Source organism: Lithobates pipiens, unplaced genomic scaffold (assembly GCF_037356315.1).
Source record: "Lithobates pipiens isolate NorthernLeopardFrog02 unplaced genomic scaffold, aLitPip1_a1.2 Scaffold_1, whole genome shotgun sequence".
NCBI lineage: Eukaryota > Metazoa > Chordata > Amphibia > Anura > Ranidae > Lithobates > Lithobates pipiens.
The window spans coordinates 227,459,494-227,480,070 of record NW_027507685.1 but is presented as its reverse complement, the minus strand read 5'-3'; the positions used below and the strand labels follow the sequence as shown (position 1 = coordinate 227,480,070).

At 43.3% G+C, this 20,577-nt stretch overlaps 2 protein-coding genes across 11 annotated transcripts in view; both read right to left on the bottom strand.

Moving 5' to 3' along the window:
• Positions 1-8,026, bottom strand: part of LOC143983908 (uncharacterized) — a 65,610-nt gene extending 57,584 nt beyond the window's left edge. For 4 of the 7 annotated variants that reach the window (XM_077484056.1, XM_077484072.1, XM_077484079.1 and 1 more), the window contains exon 1: positions 444-662. In XM_077484056.1, the coding sequence (XP_077340182.1) occupies positions 444-647 (204 nt within the window). In that variant the 5' untranslated portion in view covers positions 648-662. Of the gene's footprint in view, positions 1-443; positions 663-7,891 lie in introns of those variants that run through there. The other 3 variants (XM_077484106.1, XM_077484133.1, XM_077484088.1) reach the window with 2 other exon arrangements.
• An 8,107-nt stretch (positions 8,027-16,133) lies between these two features.
• The window catches only part of LOC143983957 (major histocompatibility complex class I-related protein 1-like), a 56,383-nt gene continuing 51,939 nt past the window's right edge, over positions 16,134-20,577 (bottom strand). For all 4 annotated transcript variants that reach the window (XM_077484163.1, XM_077484146.1, XM_077484153.1 and 1 more), the window contains 2 exons: positions 18,868-18,942; positions 16,134-16,273 (listed from right to left, as the gene is read on the bottom strand). In XM_077484163.1, coding sequence (XP_077340289.1) covers positions 16,190-16,273; positions 18,868-18,942 — 159 coding nt within the window. In that variant the 3' untranslated portion in view covers positions 16,134-16,189. The remainder of the gene's footprint in view (positions 16,274-18,867; positions 18,943-20,577) is intronic.

Below are 20,577 nucleotides of genomic sequence, written 5' to 3'. Positions count from 1 at the left end.
TGCATCCACCATCACATTGGTAAGCTGCAATATAATACATGTTGCAGTAAAAGCAGCTCATATAGTTCCTCCCCAAGTCTTTATCAATGTGGACGGAGAAGGGGAACAGCAGCACAGGCGAGCACTGTAAAGCCTCATACACACTATCAGATTTTCTGCTGATTTCTTCCATCAGATTTACCAAAACCATATAATATGAGGTCAAACCTTAGGAGTTCCAATGTGTATGTAATCAGGCAGGCCCTTCTACTACATGGTTTTGGTAAATCTGAAGAAAAAAATCAGCAGAAAATCTGATAGTGTGTATGGGGCTTTAGCAATACTTACACCGATGGAGAACTTTATTGATCAAAACAGGTTTTTATTGCCTGTCTGATCAGTGTTCCCCTCTATCTGCCATCACATTAGATCAAACAATCTAGAGCATACAATTGTCATCTCACCTCTAACACCGATATGTCTCTGGTTTGCAGCCGAGAGCTGGGAGTGGAATGATGAGGAAGAGAAAGAGAGTTGGAGATAGTAAATACCCAGCTGGACTTTGTATCGCCTACGTATGATTTGGAATAAAGTGAATACACGCGAGAAACTTCTAGAACTGCTGATAGAAAACAAGAAATGTGTGTGCGTGTTATCAGGGAGGGCATACATGTATTGTGCAATAACTTATTATTGGAAGAATATCTCTGAAGGTAGTGCCTGCAGGTTACTTTCGTTTCTAGATTACATTTTATGTGCTTGTTTACTGCATGTAGACAACCACGCCTAAATCTGCCACGTCCCTGTATCCTGCAAGAACATTCTCTGCCTCTCCTATAAAACTGTCACCAACATTAACTTAAAGTCATTGTAAGGGTTTTTGTTTTTTTAAATAACAAATATATCATACTTACCTCCACTGTGCATCTTGTGTGGCCCCGAACTTGCTCTTCTGGGGGTCATTCGACAGCTCCTCCGCACATCAGATAATCCCCTGGGAGAAGCGATCTCCGGGGGGGGGGGGGGGGTTACCTTGCGGGAGCGCTCCCGAGTCCAGCATTTGGTGTCCATAGAGGCTGAATGCAAGACTGGCCCCCCCTCCCCGGCGCCCGTGTCATTGGATTGACAGCAGCAAGAGCCAATAGCTGCGCTGCTATCAATCTATCCAATCAAGAGCCGAGAACCCCGGGCAGAGAGACAGCACATCCCTGCCGGTCAAGTTCCAGGGCTCAGGTAAGTAAAACAGGGGGGCGCTGATGGTTTTGCCCATGGCTTTTGCGTTCCGTGTTATGTGCTGGTGGCTCCATCTTCATGGCCTCGGTATTTGAAATCCACGTGCCATTTTCCTCAGTTTGTTTCTGACAAATTTGCAAATAAGGTGGAACTTAAGAGAATGGCTTGACCATTCAACCTTCCGCCCAGTTTGTCTTTGCATGTGTATCCGTTGGGGGTGGTCCCCGAAAAGGAACCCAACAAAAATTAGGTTAATACATCATTAGTAGTATGTGAACTATGCCGCAGTTGGGTGGGTGCAACGTTACAGCCAGGGATCGTTGTTGGCGAAGACAGATATTGAATCTGTTTTTCGCCTGCTGCCAGTTCACCCTGGGAGCCAACATTTGCTGGATTGTTTTGGAATGGACAGTTCTTTCTTGACCGCTGTCTCCCAATGGGCTGTTTCATTTCCTGCACATCTTCTTTTGAGGTTTTTAGCACCTTTGTTGAATGGGTGGTGCTGGAGGAGATGCAGGTATGATCGGTGATACACTATCTCGACGATTTCCTTTGCATTGGCCCCCCAGATTCCTCGGTTTGTTCTGTTTTGTTACACACTTTGGAATCTATTGCAACACGGTTTGGGATTCCTCTGGTGCATAAATTCAAGGGGGGTCTTGCTACGGTCATACAGTTCTGGGGTATTGTGATTGGCACGCAAATGATGGAATGTCGCTTGCTAATTGACAAATTGGAAGATCTGCATCGGGTGGTTGACAAGGTCAAGACAGTGAAGGTTAGGCGTTTGCAGTCCTTATTGAGTATGCTTAATTTTGCCTGCTGCATTATGCCTATGGCTCTCAGTTGCAGGATTGTCTAATTTGTTTTCATTGCGACAACATAGGGGTGGTGGAAATTGTCCAGCCTGTCTGCCTTCATTGCCGCCGGTGATGCGCTTACTGCATCACCTTGTCTTGCAGTGTTTAAGTTTGAATTGTTTTTGTGCAAGTTGTTCATGTCCCAGGTGTTCTGAATTTCATTGCCAATTCATTGTTTCGTTTCCAGTGGGAGAGGTTCCGAAGGCTGGCAGCCGAACAGCGGGGGATTCCTTGTCATGAGCAGCTGTGAAGACTGGCATTGGAGTAGTAGGGGAGCTGTTACGTCAATCTGTGAGGGAGGGTACGTGGGCTGCGTATTCGTCTTTTTGGGGTGAGTGGTCCACTTTGGTAAGTTTGGTCGGTGGTTGCTTTTCCACCCCGGATCAATTGTCTTTGCTATTGTATTTTTTTGGGACGGAATTTACCAGGAGCACATCAGTTTAAAGACTGAACAGGGGCCGCTTTAGCTTTCCTCTTCTGGATGCATTATACATGACTTTATAGTGAGACAGACCATGCAGAGCTTTTGGTGTGGGAGTGTGCAGTTAGATACCAGGCACCCGGTCTCGTTTGATTTGCATCAGGAATTAGTGGAGGAGTTGCCCGGGGCTTGCACTTCTGCTTATGAGGTGCGGCTGTTCACTGTGGCTTTTGCACTGGCCTTTTTTAGGGCATTCCGGATTGGGGAACGGGTTAGCAAAAACAGGTGTGGTGTGGGTGGGCTGCGAGCCTCGAATATGACAATGGCTGACCGCTGCATCTGGATTATATTGGGAAATCTAAAACTGATCAGTTGGGAAAGGGGGTTATTGTGTCCTTGTTTCGGGCGCTGCTAGACTCAGTTTGCCCAGTTTCTTCTGTTCAGCGAGGGGGTCAGCACTTGGTGCCTTTTTTCTGCACAAGGATGGATTGTCCTTGTTGCGATTTCAGTTTTTGGCTGTTTTTCGCTGTTGTTTTGCTGGGGTGGGCAGCGAGAGCTTTCCCAGTTCTATACTCATTCCTTTCATGTGGGGGCAGCTACAGCGGCTGCCAGATGGGGTTGGGTCCCTCAGGTTGTGAGATGCATAGGTAGGTAGGAGTCTGATTGTTTTAAGATTTATGTTTGCCCTTATTTGCTCTGAAGTTGTCAGCTGTTCTTTGCATTGTGAGTTTTCATGTGGTTCTCTGTTTTCTTTTGTTTTCTTTCAGATCTTCCTCCTGGTTTTGTCTGGATCTTGGGGGATTCCTATGTTTTTGGGGAGTGGTGTGGGCTGACGCTCATCCTGAGGGGGGGCAACTTGGCAGTCTACGGAGTGAGGCTATTCTGAAATGGCTGGTGATTCGGTACATGATGTGGGGCTGGGTTCTCCCTGCATTGCATAACTATTCTAGCGTTGACAGGCCCCCGGATGTTTTAGTGCTGCAGGTTAGGGGTAATGAGTTTGGGGTCCAGGCTTCCAGGGACCTGGTGAGGGATGTCAGATTTGACGTTTGCACTTAATGCGCATTTTTCCCGGATGCAACATTGTATGGTCAGATATCGTGGCTATAAAGTTTGATGTTTTGTTCACTCCATTGGTCGTCTGAACAAGGCGAGAATTAAGTTAAACAGAGAGGTAGGTAGGTTTCTGGCTAAGCTCGGGGGCATAGTGGTTCGCCACCGAGAGATGGAGGATCAGTCTGTCTGCTATACGATGGTGTTCATCTGAATGTGGTAGGGACAAATATTTGGTCTTTGGGCCTACAAGATGGGGTGCTGAGGGCGCTGCAGGTGTGGAGGGATTTGCTTGATTGAGGTGTCACTCAAGCTCATGTGGCGGGTTAAGAGGTCTTTGGGGGGTCAGTAATTACTTGGTTACAAAAGTGTGGGGCCCATCTAAGGTATGGTGCTTCCACTTGGTTAGCAGTAGTTCTCCCAGGAGCGAAGACTCCTGGGGGAGGGGAATATGGAATTTTGTGTGCTGTCGGAACGTCTTCGAGCCGATTGGGGCTTGGCTGAGGACATGGACAATTCCAGTTAAAATTGTGCCTTAAGGACACCCAAAGACCTCTTGTTGTTGGGCATTAAATTGTTGATTTTGCACTTATTGGTATGTTTTGAGGTTATATTATTTTATTCTTTGGTTAATAAAATTGGCTGCTGTGGCTGTGTAAAACCCATGTCACTCAGTCTGTGTTTTTTTTCTAAAATTATAAGGACCTAGATTGACGAATCCTTTAGTCAAGTGAACCTGGAGGAGAAGATGCATAGCGGCATGACTAAGGGAGGAACAGGGTCAGGGAACAGTCAGGTAGGTTAGTGTGTTTGGTGGGGGTATAGCCCTTACCTGATTAGAGGCAGAGGTTGAAGGGACAGGGTTCAGATGAGAGGGTCTTTGGGGTGAGGTAGTTCTCTCACATTCCAAGGAGTCAGGAGAAGTATCAGCTTCCCACCCACCCACTCTGGTGTTATGGGCTAGCGAGGTGCATAGGTAAGTGGTTGTATTTTTGTGTCTAAAGTTTTTATCGGCTTTATACAAAAAAATAATAAAAATAATAAAAAAAACAACATATAATGATAATTTACTAAATGGTTTATGTTGCTCATTTTGTCACAGCAGTTGGCGGGTCAAAGGATCTTTGGGGCGTCAGTAATTACGTGGTTACAAAAGCGTAGGGCCCATCTAAGGTATGATGATTCCACTTGGCTAGAGGTGATTCTCCCAGGAGCGAGGTCTCCTGGGGGAGGGGAATATGGAATTATGTATGATGTCAGAACGTCTTCGAGCCGGTTGGGGCGCGGCTGAGGACATGGACGATTCTTAAGGCACGAAAAATCGTGCCTTAAGGACACCCACAGACCTCTTGTTGGGCATTACATTGTTGAATTTGCACTTATTGGTATGTTTTAAGGTTATGTTATTTTATTATAGTCATGAGTTTGGCAATTCTATAGAAATACTTAAATAATGCATTACAATTTAACAAAATCCAGAGAGAAAGACTTTAGTTGACTAAAATGTACTGGAGATTTTATTTGACTAAAATACGACAAAAACTAAAATAATTCAGATGACTAAAATACGACTAAAACTAAAATGGCATTTTAGTCAAAAGACTAAAATACAACTAAAACTAAATCAAAATTTGATGTTAAAGTTAACACTGCTTGTTTGTAAGCTTTGTAATTTTACCATTAGTTTCGCTATAGCACTGACAGGTCTGCTTAGGGCCGGTTCACACTGCGAGCCGCGGCGAGGCGTCTCCGACTTCCTCGCCGCGACTTGCAGGGGGGGTCAGCGGCGACTTGCAGAGGACTTCTGCATAGAAGTCAATGCAAGTCGCCCCCGAAGTCGCCCCGAAGTAGTACAGGAACCTTTTTTCTGAGTCGGAGCGACTCGAGTCGCTCCTCTCAGAACGGTTCCATTGTACTCAATGGGGACGACTTGCGGGAGCGAGGCGAGGCGAGCCGTGTCGCCTCGCCTCGCGCCGCAGTGTGAACCGGCCCTTACAATGATCAGATTTGATTCATTTATGGAAACCTTTATTCAAAAAGAAAAAAAAAGGACCTTCTCCCCAGACTGACAATGCTGCCTCCAAATGTGTCTCCATTGCTCTAGCCAAAGTAGAGACTCCTTAGGACAGGGGGTGTGTTACTGGCTGGACGATCAGGTGAAAATAAAGGAAAAAAAGCGTAAAAAAAATAAAAAACAAATGCATCCACCACATTGGTAAGCTGCAATGTATTTTGCAGTAAAAGCAGCTCATATAGTTCCTCCTCAATTCCTTAGCAATGTGGAAGGAGAAGGGGAACAGAGCAGCACAGGCGAGCACTGTAAGCAATACTTACACCAGGGGCAGATCAGGGGGGGGGGCACAACAGGTCAATTGCCCCCCCCACAAAAATAATTAGCAGGCTGTGCTGATGCTGACCCCCCATCAGGACAAAGTGCAGCAGTGCCGAAACTGACAGGCTCTGTGAAGGGAATAACACAGGCAGAGCTGGAGGGATTTCCACCCCTCCAGCTCCTCTTTGAGCCGAGCAGCTCTCATTCACCTGGCAAAGCCCGCTCTTATTGGCTACATTCAGGGTCAATGGCTGGGAAACTAACACCAAGAGGGTTATGGGACATGTAGTCCCGGATACCAGCAGGCCCAGGACGATTCCATGAACTTCAGCCCTTAACATACCTAACGGGAGGAGGGGAGAGAGGACCATGAGGGGAGATGAGGGACCACAAGGCTGTTGGGAGGAGTGAGCCAGAGAGAAAGTGCCACTGATCTGATTCTACTATATATACCCCAAGGTAAGAACTTACCTCCAGGTGGGGGGATGAGGATGCAGGTTTCCATAGGAGGTACAGGACCTGATCACTGGCTGCTCCCACCTTTTCCTCACTACACCCTTTCCTCCCCTCCACCTGGCTGCTCCCACTCTGTCAACCCTTCCACCTGGCTGCTCCCAGTCTGTCCTCCCCTCCACCTGGCTTCTCCCACTCTGCCCTCCCCTCCACCTGGCTGCATCCCCCCTGTCTTCCTCTCCACCTGGCTGCATCCACCCTGTCCTCCCCTTCACCTGGCTGTTCCCACTCTGTCCTCCCTTCCACCTGGCTGCTCCCACCCTGTCCTCCCCTCCACCTGGCTGCATCCACCATGTCCTCCCCTCCACCTGCCTCATCCACCCTGTCCTCCCCTCCACCAGGCTGCATCCACCCTGTCCTCCCCTCCACCAGGCTGCATCCACCCTGTCCTCCCCTCCACCAGGCTGCATCCACCCTGTCCTCCCCTCCACCTGGCTGCATCCACCCTGTCCTCCCCTCCACCAGGCTGCATCCACCCTGTCCTTCCCTCTACCTGGCTGCATCCACCCTGTCCCCCCTCCACCTGGCTCATCCACCCTGTCCTCCCCTCCACCTGGCTGCATCCACCCTGTCCTCCCCTCCACCAGGCTGCATCCACCCTGTCCTCCCCTCCACCTGGCTCATCCACCCTGTCCTCCTATCCACCTGGCTGCATCCACCCTGTCCTCCCATCCACCTGGCTGCTCCCACTTTATCCTCCTTTCACCTGGCTGTTCCCACTCTGTCCTTCCTTCCACCTGGTTGTTCCCAATCTGTCCTTCCTTCCACCTGGCTGCACACACTGCGTATTTATGTGTGTGTGTGTATATAATTGCATCTTATTGTTGCCCCCCCCTACTTTTGTCCCTGTCCCCCTATGTGCACCCCCTAAATATGAAAGCTGTAGATGCCACTGTCTCTCACTGCCCCCCTGCATCACTGCATTTCTGCATCTAAAAGAAGACTGCCATTACTGTGCAGGCGCAGGCAGCAGAGAGATGACATCATCTCTCACTGCCCGCCCTCACTCTGAAACAATAGGGGCATTTTCACTGGCCACTGGCAATTGACAATCTGCATCTGGTAACAGGCAACTCTGACAAGTGACAAGCTGCATCTGATAACAGTCGGCGTAGAAAGTGACAATCCCCATCTGGTGGCAGGCAACGGTGGAAAGTGACACGCTCAGGGCTCCCACTGATTCTGCATTATTGTGAGTTGAACTATTTCATTTTATATACAATGTAATAAAAGAAATAATGCATTTCAATCATCCTGACACTATACCAACCATGGTGCTATGATGATTGAAGCCCCAACACCAGCCATTGCCCTGACAAATTGCCCGCAAAATTTTTGCCAGGGCCCCTCCCGAGATTAGACCCGGAATCCACCCTTGACGTACTCCGAGGGAGAACTTTATTGATCAAAACAGGTTTTTATTGCCTGTCTGATCTGTGTCCCCCTTCATCTGCCATCACATTAGATCAATCAATCTAGAGCATAAAATTGTCATCTCACCTCTAATACTGATATGTCTCTGGTTGACAGCCGAGAGCTTGGAGTTGAATGATGAGGAAGAGAAAGAGTCGGAGATATTAAATACCCAGCTGGACTTTGTACCTCCTACGTGTGATTTGGAATAAAGTGAATACACGCAAGAAACGTATAGAACCGCTGATAGAAAACAAGAAATGTGTGTGTGTTATAAGGGAGGATCCTCATTTATTGTGCAATTAACTATTATTAGAAGACTATCTCTGAAGGCTATATCTGCAGGTTACTTTCTATTGTAGATTACATTATATATACTTGTGTACTGCACACAGATTGACACACCTAAATCTGCCATGTCCCTGTATCCTGCTAGAACATTCTCTCACTCTCCTCTAAAACTGTTACAAATATTAACTTAAGTTGCAATAAACTAAATATTACAAGAAACGTAAAGTGCATTTCCACCTGTGCCATCCAACTTGAGAAACCGTCAATATAGGTTAGTTATGTGTTTCCATTTACAAAGTAAAGCTAAATATAGTTGACAAACTTTTTAAAATATTACTCACCTTTCTAGTTGTTTTTTGGCATAGGTTTCTGCAAAGGACTCTATAGGCAGCTTGCAAGCTATTCTGAATAGCTTGCAAAGAAATTAGAGGGACAGGCTCCCAAGCCTTGACTATTTCCCCTTTGCATCTAGAACACTAAAGCCTCATAAACACGATCGGATTGTTGGCCAACAAAACCATGGACTTTTGTCTGAAGGACGTTGGCTCAAACTTATCTTGCATACAAACGGCAAGGAACTGTCAGCCAACAAATACGAACGTAGTGCGATACTACGTTGTTTTTCAGTTCTTTAGCACCACCCTTTGGGTTCCTCATACTAATTTCGTGTTAGTAGAAGTTTGGTGTGTTTGATTAGCACTTTTCATTTTGCACTTTTCATTTCACACTTTTCATTTTGCGCTTTTCAGTTCTTTTCTGAACGGCCATTCATCAACCAGCCATGTTGCGGAATCGGAGCAGATAACATGTTGGAGTTATTGCTTTGACCCAAGTCCAGTCCAGGAACAAGAGGAGGAGAATTTCTTGGACCAATAATTGGTTGCTTTGTTAATCGTGACCAGTTATGTCATATGCCTTTGCTACGGGAGCTCCAGGAGAATAATCCGGATGATTTTCCGAATCATCTCCCGATGACGGACCCCTTTCACCAACTTTTGGCATTGTTGACCCCCCTATATTAAGAAGCAGGACACATGCATGAGGCTTTTATTTATTTTTTTTGGTTGAATGATGATTTGATTTGATTTGGTATATTTTTGGATGCATAGAATGCACTTTTTTTGTTAAGTTCTATTGGCAGATAGCATGTCTAATTGTATGTGTTTTCTTTCTTTAATTCACAATAAAAAAATTGTAGAGAATAATACTTGGCTATGTGTTTTACTTCAAATGACAGTTTGGGAGTAGGCAGTTACATTTAAACAAATACAATGTAAAATTAACAAGGGACACAAACATAGTTGTATCTTTGATCTTAAAAACTATGGGATAATGGTTTTGTGGTAACTTGCATCAAAAAATAAATAAAATAAAATAACAAGCATAATAATATTATTCTTGATATCACTAGAAATTTTTTTTTTGAAAATTAGTTTTCTATAACTCCATCAGTATCACCAGCAAAGCAGCTTCATTATTATCCCAATAAAGAAGAAGAGAATGTGCGCTGTATTTCAAGATTTCATAATTTGCCGCATCACAAATGTAAATTCTCCATTATGATCCCTAGTTCACAAGACTGACTGCTTCCTTGCTTCCAAGCATGCGTACTTTGGACTTTTGTCCGATAGACTTGTGTACACACGCTCGGAAAATCTGACAACACACATTTGTCTGCGGAAAATTTTAAAACAATTTTAAATAAAAAAAAAAAAAATAAACCTTGTTGATTAAATACCACCAAAAGAAAGCTCTTTGGTGAAAAGAATGATAAAATTGTCGTTTGGGGACAGTATTGTATGACTGCGCAATTGTCATTCAAAGTGTGACAGCACTGGACGTTGATACTTGGCCTGGGCAGGAAGGGGTAAAAGTACCCAGTATTTTCCCTTTTATATGCCTTTTTACGCTAAAGTTTAGCCACCCAGATCCACTGCCTAATGCTTTTATTTAATATGTTCTTAAAACACTCCCATTTTTCTTCAGTGTTCATTGTTTCTAGAAGTTGATCCCATTTAATTTCTTGAAGTATTAAATGGGATACAGAAAAGTTGGCTCTTTTGAAATGTAGTGTTTTTGCACTACCCTTGTGCCTCCTTGATTTACGCTGAATGTAATTACTCTAATGCCACGTACACACGATCGAAATTTCGGCCAGCAAAAGACCGATGAGAGCTTTTCATCGGGAAATGCGACTGTGTGTATGCTCCATCGGAATTTAGCTGTCCGAATTTCTGCCAGCAAAAAATTGATAGCATGTTCTCAATTTTCCAGAGGGAAAAACTTTCTATCGGAAATTCCGATCGTGTGTATGCAATTCCGACACGCAAAAACTCCAGTATGCTCAGATTCAACTGCGAGATGGAAGCTGTTGGCTACTGGCTATTGAACTTCCTTTTTCTAGTCCCCTTGTATGTGTTGTACGTCACCGCATTCTTGATGGTCGGAATTTGGTGTGACCTGTGAAAATCCCATCGGAATTCCATCGGGAAAACCATCAGAGCTTTTTCCGACGAGAATTCCGATCGTGTGTACACGACATTAGATCGCTGTTTCCTAAATTATTCCTTATTTACACTTCTGAAATCAGACCTGTGTTATTTGTAATCAGTAGATCTATCATTATTTCTAGTTGAGACATCCATCAATTGACTTATAAAATTGTCACACAAAACATTGAAATGATGAGCCTTAAATGAGTGAGCAGTGTCATATGCCCAGTTAATATCTGGATAATTGTGTATATATGAATGGTGTGCTGTTCCTTTATATGTTAAATATATCTAAAAAAGTGCTCTCCAAATAACTGACAAATGTTCCCCAAAGGGGACAATATAAGATAAAGTGAAAGTGCCAAAAAATAAAACATAACGTTTTAAACATGTGCAGTAATATACTGTATAAGCAAAATATAATATATAATGTGAAGTCCAAATTCATAGCTGATAAAGATAGTCCAAGGGGGGCGGCAAAATGCACCTTCACCTGTTTAGATAAAAATTCTTGCACCGCTCTGCACAGACTTAAAGGGATTGTAAAGCTTTGTTTTTTTAAAAATAACAAACATGTCATACTTGCCTCCACTGTGCAGTTCGTTTTAGACAGAGTGACCCCAAACCTCGTCTTCTGGGGTCCCTCTGTGGTGCTATCAGCTCCTTCCTGCATCGTGTAACTACCTAGAAGAAGCGCTCTCCCGTGGGGTTACCTAGCGGGCACGTTCCCGAGTCCATCATTTAGGTCCATAGATGCAGAATGTAGGACTTGGCCCCGCCCAGCCCCGGCGCCCGTGACATTGGATTTGATTGACAGCAGCGGGAGCCAATGGCTGCGCTGCTATCAATCTATCCAATCAAGAGCCGAGAACCCTGGGCAGAGAGGAAGAGCGCATCTCTGCCGTGGGAATTACAGGGCTCAGGTGATTTAAAGGGGAGGGGAGCTGGGGGGTCAGTGTCAGACGTTTTTTCACCTTAGACCCCTTTCACACTGAGACATTTTTCAGGCGATTTAGAGCTAAAAATAGCGCCTGTAAAGTGACTGAAAAAAGCCTCAGCTGCAATCCCAGTGTGAAAGCCCGAGTGCTTTCACACTGGGGCGCTGCGCTAGCAGGGTGGCACAAAAAGTCCTGCAAGCAGCTTCTTTGCAGAGCTGTAGGAGCGGTGAATATACTGCTCCTAAAGTGCCCCTGCCCATTGAAATCAGCAGCAACGTTTTGTGGGTGGTTTTAACCCTTTTTTCGGCCGCTAGCGGTCATTAAAAACGCCTTGCTAGCGGCCGAAAAGCACTGCAAAAACGACGTTAAAGTGCCGCTAAAAATAGCGTGCTTTACTGCCAACACAGTGTGAAAGTGCCCTTAATGCACAGGATGCATTAAGGTGAAAAAACAAGAGGGTTTACAACCCCTTTAATAATAGCATGAAATGCCAAGCGCCAGTTTCTAAAGCAAGCAAAATACTTTCTTGTATTAAAAGGACCAGTATGGACTGGAGAGCAGGAGACATAATCTTTTTTTATACAAATCGTTACTAAGACCAGCAGCCAAACCGATAAGAGGCATTGAGGAGCTCAGCAATGAGAAAAGCTGAACTGAATTGAATCTCCCTTGAAAAGAGGCGATTAAGAAGAGATGATGATCACCATGTACAGTATGTCTACATAAATGGTCTTCTATATAGTGTACATGGTGTAGAGCAGCAATCATCAAATGGTGGACCGCTGTTCCTGTCCGGACTGTCAGCCTGCCAGTCTAAATTGCACATTCCCGCCCATCGGCAGTCATTGGTTGCTGGGACAACGGGTGTCCCAACAACAATTGATGTGCATGTGCACCACGCCCCCTGTTGTTCGTGGCTCTCACTCCCTGCCTTAAAAGGTGTGTGACATCACGTGTGCCCCCTGCCCCCTTCAGCAAGGTTCTCAGCGCAGCTCGCTACCTCTGCCAGCTCCTGCACTCAAGATACACAGAGTTTTAATTCACAGTGATTTACAGGGGTACACTGATGGGCACGCACCCTATGTAAAGGGGCATGCTGATGGGCATATTTTATGATAAGGGGCATTCTGATGGGCACATTTTATGCTAAGGGACACACTGATGGGCACATTTTATGTTAAGGGGTACGCTGATGGGTACATTTTATGTTAAGAGGCATGCTGATGGGCACACACTTTATGTTAAGGGCCACTCTGATTGGCACATTTTATGTTAAGAGGCATGCTGATGGGCACATTTAATGTTAAAGATAATTGTCATCCCTGTCGCCAGCCCCCCCCCCCCCCCCCCCCAAAGATTTTAACATGTTAAAAACTGTTAGTTAATCATATATATTATCATTTATTTAAAAAAAAAGAAAAGCTGTTCATATTCGTTCATATGTGTGTGCGGTTGGGTGCCGGACTATTGGGTGTCTATTAGGTCAGTAAACATTTGAAAAGCATATGATTTGAGGCTAAGCTCTCATTGGCTTGTTTCAGATTATCCTCCCACTTTTGATTTTAGCGAATCAATATTGTTTTTATATTTTAGGTCTCATGTGATTTAACCATTCGAGCATCATCACATCACTTCCGGGTTTCTGGCTTCTTGTCCCGTGGAACGCAAGGCGTCCCGGGCAGTGGGCACGTTGTCTACACATCCATGATATAAGTACGTTTTTGCCCATTTCAGATTTCCTCATTCACCAGTCTTCTATATTTTTTCGGTTTGTTCCCCCCAGAAATGTTATAGCTTCCACTGGTTGTTTGTATTCCATACAAAGACAACAGCAAATGGAAAGTTTTTTTTAATGTCGCAACTGAAACTTAACAATAAATATTGTTGAGCTTCGGACCTCGACCGGAAGAGAATTTTAGTGAGCAGACCTCTTTGAATTTTAAATCAATACCCCTGGTGTATAGTTCGTCACTTTAAAAGGGTCAGTTCACCTTTACTCAAAATTGTCTATGCAGGTAAAGCGTATCTGTAGATAAATACAAACTGCGCTGCTCTGACTAAAGTTGAAGAATCCTATTATTGCTATAAGTTTAGGCCTTTTGCATACCTCATGAAGCCTGACTGCAATACTCCCCAGGATGTTGCTAAGGAGTAACAGCTCATTATGCTCACCTCTGAGAAACTTAGAGATCTAGTAGTAAAAGCAGCTTAATTTAGACCCATTACACATATAGGCACTAATTTAACCCTTTGATTACCCTAGATGTTAACCCCTTCCCAACCAGTGTATAATATCACTGATCACTGTATTAATGATGTCATTGAGAGTTAGTTAATTCCCACTCAGCATCATCTGGTGTCAGATTGCCCGCCACACTATAAATTGCTGATCACAACCATTAGTAGTATTAAAAAAAAAGAAAAATCCAGGATATATCCTATAGTTTATAGACACTATATGCAAACAATCAGTATACACTTATTGGATTTTTTTTTTAATCAGACATGTAGCAAAATACATTTTGCCCAAAATTGAAAAAAAAAAATGTTTTTTTTCTATTGGATATGTTTTGTAGAAGAAAGTAAAAATTATAGTTTTTTTTCTTTTTCAAAGTTTTCAGGGGATTTTTCCTTTACACCACAAAAAAGAATCAACCCTGTGGTGATCAAATACCGCCACAAGAAAGTTCTATTTCTGTGAAAATAATTATATAAATGTTTGGGTACAGCGTTGCATGACCACGCAATTGCCAGTTAAAGTAGCACAGTGCCAAATAGCAAAAAATGGGCTGGTCATGAAGGGGGTAAAATCTTATTGTGGTTAATGTAATTACAGAGGACATGGGGGCGCTCCTTGTGACTGTTGGAAAGGAGGTTTAACCTCTGAATTTGGAAAGGTTTCTTCACAGTAAGAGCAGTGAAAATGTGCAATAGACTCCTTCCAGGGGTGGTTCTGGCCAGCTTACTTAAAGAGGAGTTCCCCTTAAAAAAAAAAGATTAAAAGTCAGCAGCTAAAAATACTGCAGCTGCTGACTTTTAATAATCGTACACTTTCCTGTTCCAGGGTCCAGCGATGCGGGGGAATGAAGCCCCACTCGCCCCCCCCTTCGCTCGGCGGCGCTGGCATTGCAACTGTGGGCACCCGGCTGTGGCTTCACGGCTGGGCACCCACTGCGCATGCATGAGCGGTGCCGTGCGCCGTGATTGGCCGCGCAGTCATCTGGGACCTGTTACGAGTCCCAGATGACTGACAGGAGGGAGGAGGCAGAGCTGAGCCCTTCCTGCGCCAAGGGGAAGTGATGTCACCAGCCCAGGTATTGAAGGAGGCAGACTACGAGGGACCCCCTAGCAACAGGCATTTAGAGGTGAGTTAAAAAAATAATAATTCACATTTTTTTTTTTTTTCGTTTTTTTAGGAATTTTAATCATTTTTTTTTGTGTGGAACACCACTTTAATAACTGAAAAAAAAATGCTATATGCGTTCTTGAATACAGAGAATAAAACTTGATATTAATATTCACAAGTAATACCACCAGAGATTGTTAATCCATAGAATATATGATTGCCTTAAGGAATTTATTTTTTCCCCTAGTAGAGCTAATTTGACCATGCTTCAAAGGTTTTTGCCTTCCTCTGGATCAACTATGGCTCTATATACTGTATGGATGTTTTTCATGTTTTTAGATTTTTTTTCTATTGGTTGAACTAGATGGGCTTGTCATAAGAGGTTATCCTAAGTCAAGAAGGGGAGAGGGTCATGGGGGCATTATCTAGGAGAGCCAAGTGAAGGCTTCAAACTGTACCCACCATGTATACACATAATCATTTATTACAGGGTTTACCTAAGATTCACATACCATGGATTTTCTAACAGCAAACAATGATCTGGCCAACTCATCCATCCCCCAAAGAGGGTCCCCCCATTGAATATCTGCCAAAGTTCTGTAATGCCTAATGAAACGTGACCATTTTCTGATTTGACTGTAATCCCAGTTATTGGATTTATGGATAGATTTATGGATAGATAGGTCTTAAGGCTGCTTTAGTTTTATGTATTACCCTACAAACTAACGTAAGGTACAAACAAGTATAGGTAGCCCGCAACTCGAAACATCCACAAAAGTCTTTATTTGCTATATAGTGGTAACAGGTAAAAACAGTTTACAAGTTTCAGCGAGTAGCCTTAGGCTGGTTTCACATGGGTGGTCCAATCACGCGCACCCGATTGGACCAGCCAATGTTCTTTATGGAGTGGCGGATCACCCATCGGCATCCAAACCAATCCTGTCCACCAAAAACAGATGGATGGGAGGGATCCCCTGCTCAGTAGATGGATGCACATTAGAGTCTGCCCTGTGTGAAAGGGGCCTAAATTATAGCCATATTAGCACTCTAGTAAATAAAGACTTTTGCTGATGTTTCAAGTTTCCAGCTCCCTATACTCTTGTGTACTTTATGTGAGTGACTAGGAGGACACTTGGAGCCTGAACACCAACACTGCAGACTCTTGATTTGATCCCACTGGAACTCTAATGTGAGCATTGCTTCTTTCTTATATATGTAAACAAATGTAAGGTCAATCTAAATCCCAAGACATAAAATGTAAATTCATATCAAGTAACCTTTTATTGTAACAAAGAACATAGTAAGCATTGAAAAACTGTCAAAATCTTTGGAGATCATTGAACATTTTTTGAGTTGCTGAATCGTTGCTCTTCACCAAATTCAAGGGATTTGTGCAAGGTAACTGCAGGAGAAAAAAAAGACAGAAATAACATTTAGGGTCACTTTAATAATCAAAAAAAATATTTTCAAATTTCTTCCATTTTTTGTTGGGGTTAGGTGTTTCAACCTAACCAAGTAACCCTTAAAAATCTCCATGGGCGACATTTAAGAAATTCTACAGGTTGCATGTTTTGAGTTACAGAGGAGATCTAGGGCTAGAATTATTGCTCTCGCTCTAACGATCGTGGCGATACCTCACATATGTGGTTTGAACACCGTTTTCACGTATGCGTTTGCTTCTGCACGCAAGCTCATCGTGACAGGGCGCTTCAAAAAAAAGATTTTTTTCTTATTTATTTAACTTTTTTTTATTTTGACACTGTTTTAAAAAATATATATATATTTTGGGTCACTTTTATTTCTATTACAAGGAATGTAAACATTCCCTGTAATACAAAAAAGTATGACAGGTCCTCTTAAATATGAGATCTGGGGTCAAAAAGACCCGCAATGATATGGAGATTGGGGGTCCATCTTCCCCTCGCTCGTCTCCATACCCAGCCAGGGACAACATCCGATCTCCTCCACTGCTGGCGACTGCTCCGGTAAGTGGTGGAGGGTGGCAGAGAGCCGCAGGTGGGGGCCCTCTCCCGCTGCCGATAAAAGTGATCTAGCCGCAGAGACTACCTTTATCTGAATTTGGACCGCCGGCTCTTGAAGAGGGTACAAGAGTTATGGTAGATAGCTGCTACCATAACAACGGTATGTATAACGACGGGGGGCGGTCCGTAAGCAAATCAGGACCTAATGAAATTAACTTTGGCCGAAGTCATCTGTGTAAAAGTATACAATACAGACAGGTATAATTATCTTTTTAAAATAGCCAAAAATTGTTGGCAATTGCCAATGGACAGTCCTGCTATACTATAGACATTGTCTCCAGGGACACTAGCCAACTCAGTCTTGTTCCTTCTCTAGACTGTGGAGTAAAGGAGAAGCAGCACACAGATGAGCTCATACAGTATATCTGTCACTCTGCTCTCTTCTCCTCTCAGTCCATTGTTCGTGTAGCTCACCCCCTAAGGAGCCGCAAGTAAACTGGGATCCCCCCACCCTGTACAGCCAGGCACACCAAATCTTCACAGGCACACTTGAGTCAGAGAACAGTTTGTGACTTTGTTTTTTTGTTTTATTAAGGGTAATGGGTGGGTGGGATGGGATGCCCATTTGACTTCTACTCCATAAGCTAGTAGAAGGAGCTGTGAGATCAGAGCGCATAACCTTTTATTCCACAGAGACAGTCCTGACCCCTTCCTCCCGCCCCCTACTGGTGACATTTCCTCTACCGGTTCAAGATGAACAGCATGGAGCTGACTACTTTCTGGTTTTCCTGAATGTACAGCGATTCAGCACATCACACCAGAACCTTTCTTAGCTACCCGGATCGTCCGAGGAGCCTGTGGGACACAGTAGAACTTCCAGGACTAAATACTTATGATGAGAATGACTCCCATTTATATCTTGTAAGTGTTTTTAATCTTGTGCAATAAACGTTACTGCTTTAATACTACATTTATGCCACGTACACACGGTTATATTTTCCAACGGGAAATGTTCGATGGAAGCTTGTTGTTGGAAATTCCAATCTGGATTTTCAGAAAACAAAACCCATTCTTGTAAATTCCGATTGTGTGTACACAATTCCGAGGCACAAAGTTCCACGCATGCTCGGAATCAAGAAGAATAGCCGTACCGACTATTGAATTTTCTCAGCTTGTCGTACGTCACTGCATTCTTGACGTTCGGAATTTCCAACAAGATTCGTGTGACCGTGTATATGCAAGACAAGTTTGATGCAACATCCGTCAGAAAAGATCCATGAATTTTGTTGTTGGAATGTCCGTTCATGTGTATGAAGAATTAGAGAGGAGACACCCCCCCCCCTCTATTTGTTTCTTTTTTATGTTTTGCAGAGTTTCTGGACATACTCTGAGGATGGCTGCCTCTTTTTAAATCACCCCCTTACCATGGTTCAACTTTGGTTTTACCTAAAGACTGACTAATCAAATGTACATTATTACAAACTAAGGGCATTGCCTCCTGGAGCACCAGATACCCAATTTACCTTCCATTGACTTGGGTATAATCAGCCTGCCTATAGATCAGGGGTCTCAAACTGCTAGCCCTTCAGCTTTGTGAAACTACAAGTCCCATGAGGCATGGCAAGGTTGACAGTTACAAGCATGACTCCCATAGGCAGAGTCATGATAGAACTTGTAGTTTCGCAACAGCTGGAGGGCCGCCAGTTTGAGACCCCTGCTATAGATGGTTCGAATCATGGCCAGTCTCTGCTGAACCAGCCAAGATTCGAACCATCTATGGGTGGCTTAAGCTGTGAATTCACACCCACTTTTGGCTACACCTCCAGGGGGTAGCATGCTACATGTGCTGCATTTTTTAATAAAGCTCTTTGAAGTTTCCCTCCTGAATATTTTACAGTTCTGCCAACTATAAAATATACAGCATATCTGATGTAGCATGAAATATACGTTTCTACACCTTTATTTTCTACCAGTACTACTGCTTCTCTATGGCAGAAAGAGGACCATAAATTACCTCATCAGTCTGCAGAGTCTCAGAGCTTGAGGCATTTGATTCCTTAGATGGAAAACCGCTGTCACCACTAGATTCCTAAAAAGAAAAAATAATAATTTTATTTTTATTGAACTTGAGGTGATTTAAATTAATGTTTTTTTTTTTTTTTTTGGAGCAGGGAAGGAGTTTTTATCATTTGTGTCCCGGATATTTCTAATCACTCTCTGTCCTGTAGACCCAAGAGGAAAGTAAGAGGAAATCTCTCCAAAGTAAGTTCTTAGACAGTCATCACCAGAACAAGTGTCCCCATTGGAAGATTTCCCCCTCTTCCTGTTATAGTGACAGCTCAAGACAATGATCCTTTTGACAAATATAAAGAGAGACAGCAATAAAATACTGACAGAGGTTCTAACACCTCACCATTTTGTCCAAAACTAGATTTCTTTTTTTACTTTAACTTATTTTACGGGATGGATGTTGGTATGCAAAGTCTACACACTATATGGCTCTTGCATGGTCCTAAAAAAAACACACACCTCTTTGTGTCTTTTTGCGTGAGAAAGAATTTTATCTGATACTTTTTTTAAAAATATTCAATAATACAAAAACTAAAACAATAATGCCCTGTACACACGGTTGGAAATTCCGGCAGAAAAAGTCCGATCTGATTATGTTGTCGGAAAATCCGATCGTGTATGGGCTCTATCGGACTTTTTCCTTTGGGATTTCCGATGGAAAAAATTTGAGAACTGGATCTAAAATTTTACGACAACAAAATCGGATCGGACTTTTTCCGATCATGTGTAGAGAATTCCGACGAACAAAGTGCCATGCATGCTCAGAATAAATTACGAGACAAAGGCTATTGGCTACTGGCATCTTTATAGTCCCGTCGTACGTGATTTACGTCACCTCGTTCCGTACAGGGCATTAGCATTTTAATACTTTTATTATTTTATGTTTAAATGTCTTCAGTTGGACAGATTTTTATGTATGTGTAAAGGTAAACCAGTTAACCACTTTCAGACCGGACCAATTTGCTGGTCAAAGACCAGACCACTTTTTGCGATTCGGCACTGTGTCGCTTTAACTGACAATTGCGCGGTCGTGCGACGTGGCTCCCAAACAAAATTGACGTCCTTTTTTTCCCACAAATAGAGCTTTCTTTTGGTGGTATTTAATCACCCCTGCGGTTTTTATTTTTTGCGCTATAAACAAAAATAGAGCGACAATTTTGAAAAAAACGCATTATTTTTTACTTTTTGTTATAATAAATATCCCCCAAAAATATATAAAAAAACATTTTTTTCCCTCAATTTAGGCCGATACGTATTCTTCTACATATTTTTGGTAAAAAAAATCGCAATAAGCGATTATTGATTGGTTTGCGCAAAAGTTATAGCGTTTACAAAATAGGGATAGTTTTATAGCATTTTTATTAATAATTTTTTATTATTTTTTTTTTACTAGTAATGGCGGCGATCTGCGATTTTTATTGTGACTGCGACATTGTGGGGGACCCATCGGACATTTTTGACACATTTTTGGGACCATTGTCATTTATACAGTAATCACTGCTATATAAATGCAGTGATTCCTGTGTAAATGACACTGGCAGTGAAAGGGTTAACCAGTGGGTGGCAGTGTAGGGGTTAAGTGTTCCTAGGGGAGTGTTACTAACTGTGGGGGGGTTGGGCTTTCATTTAGTGTACACTGATCTCTGCTCCAATC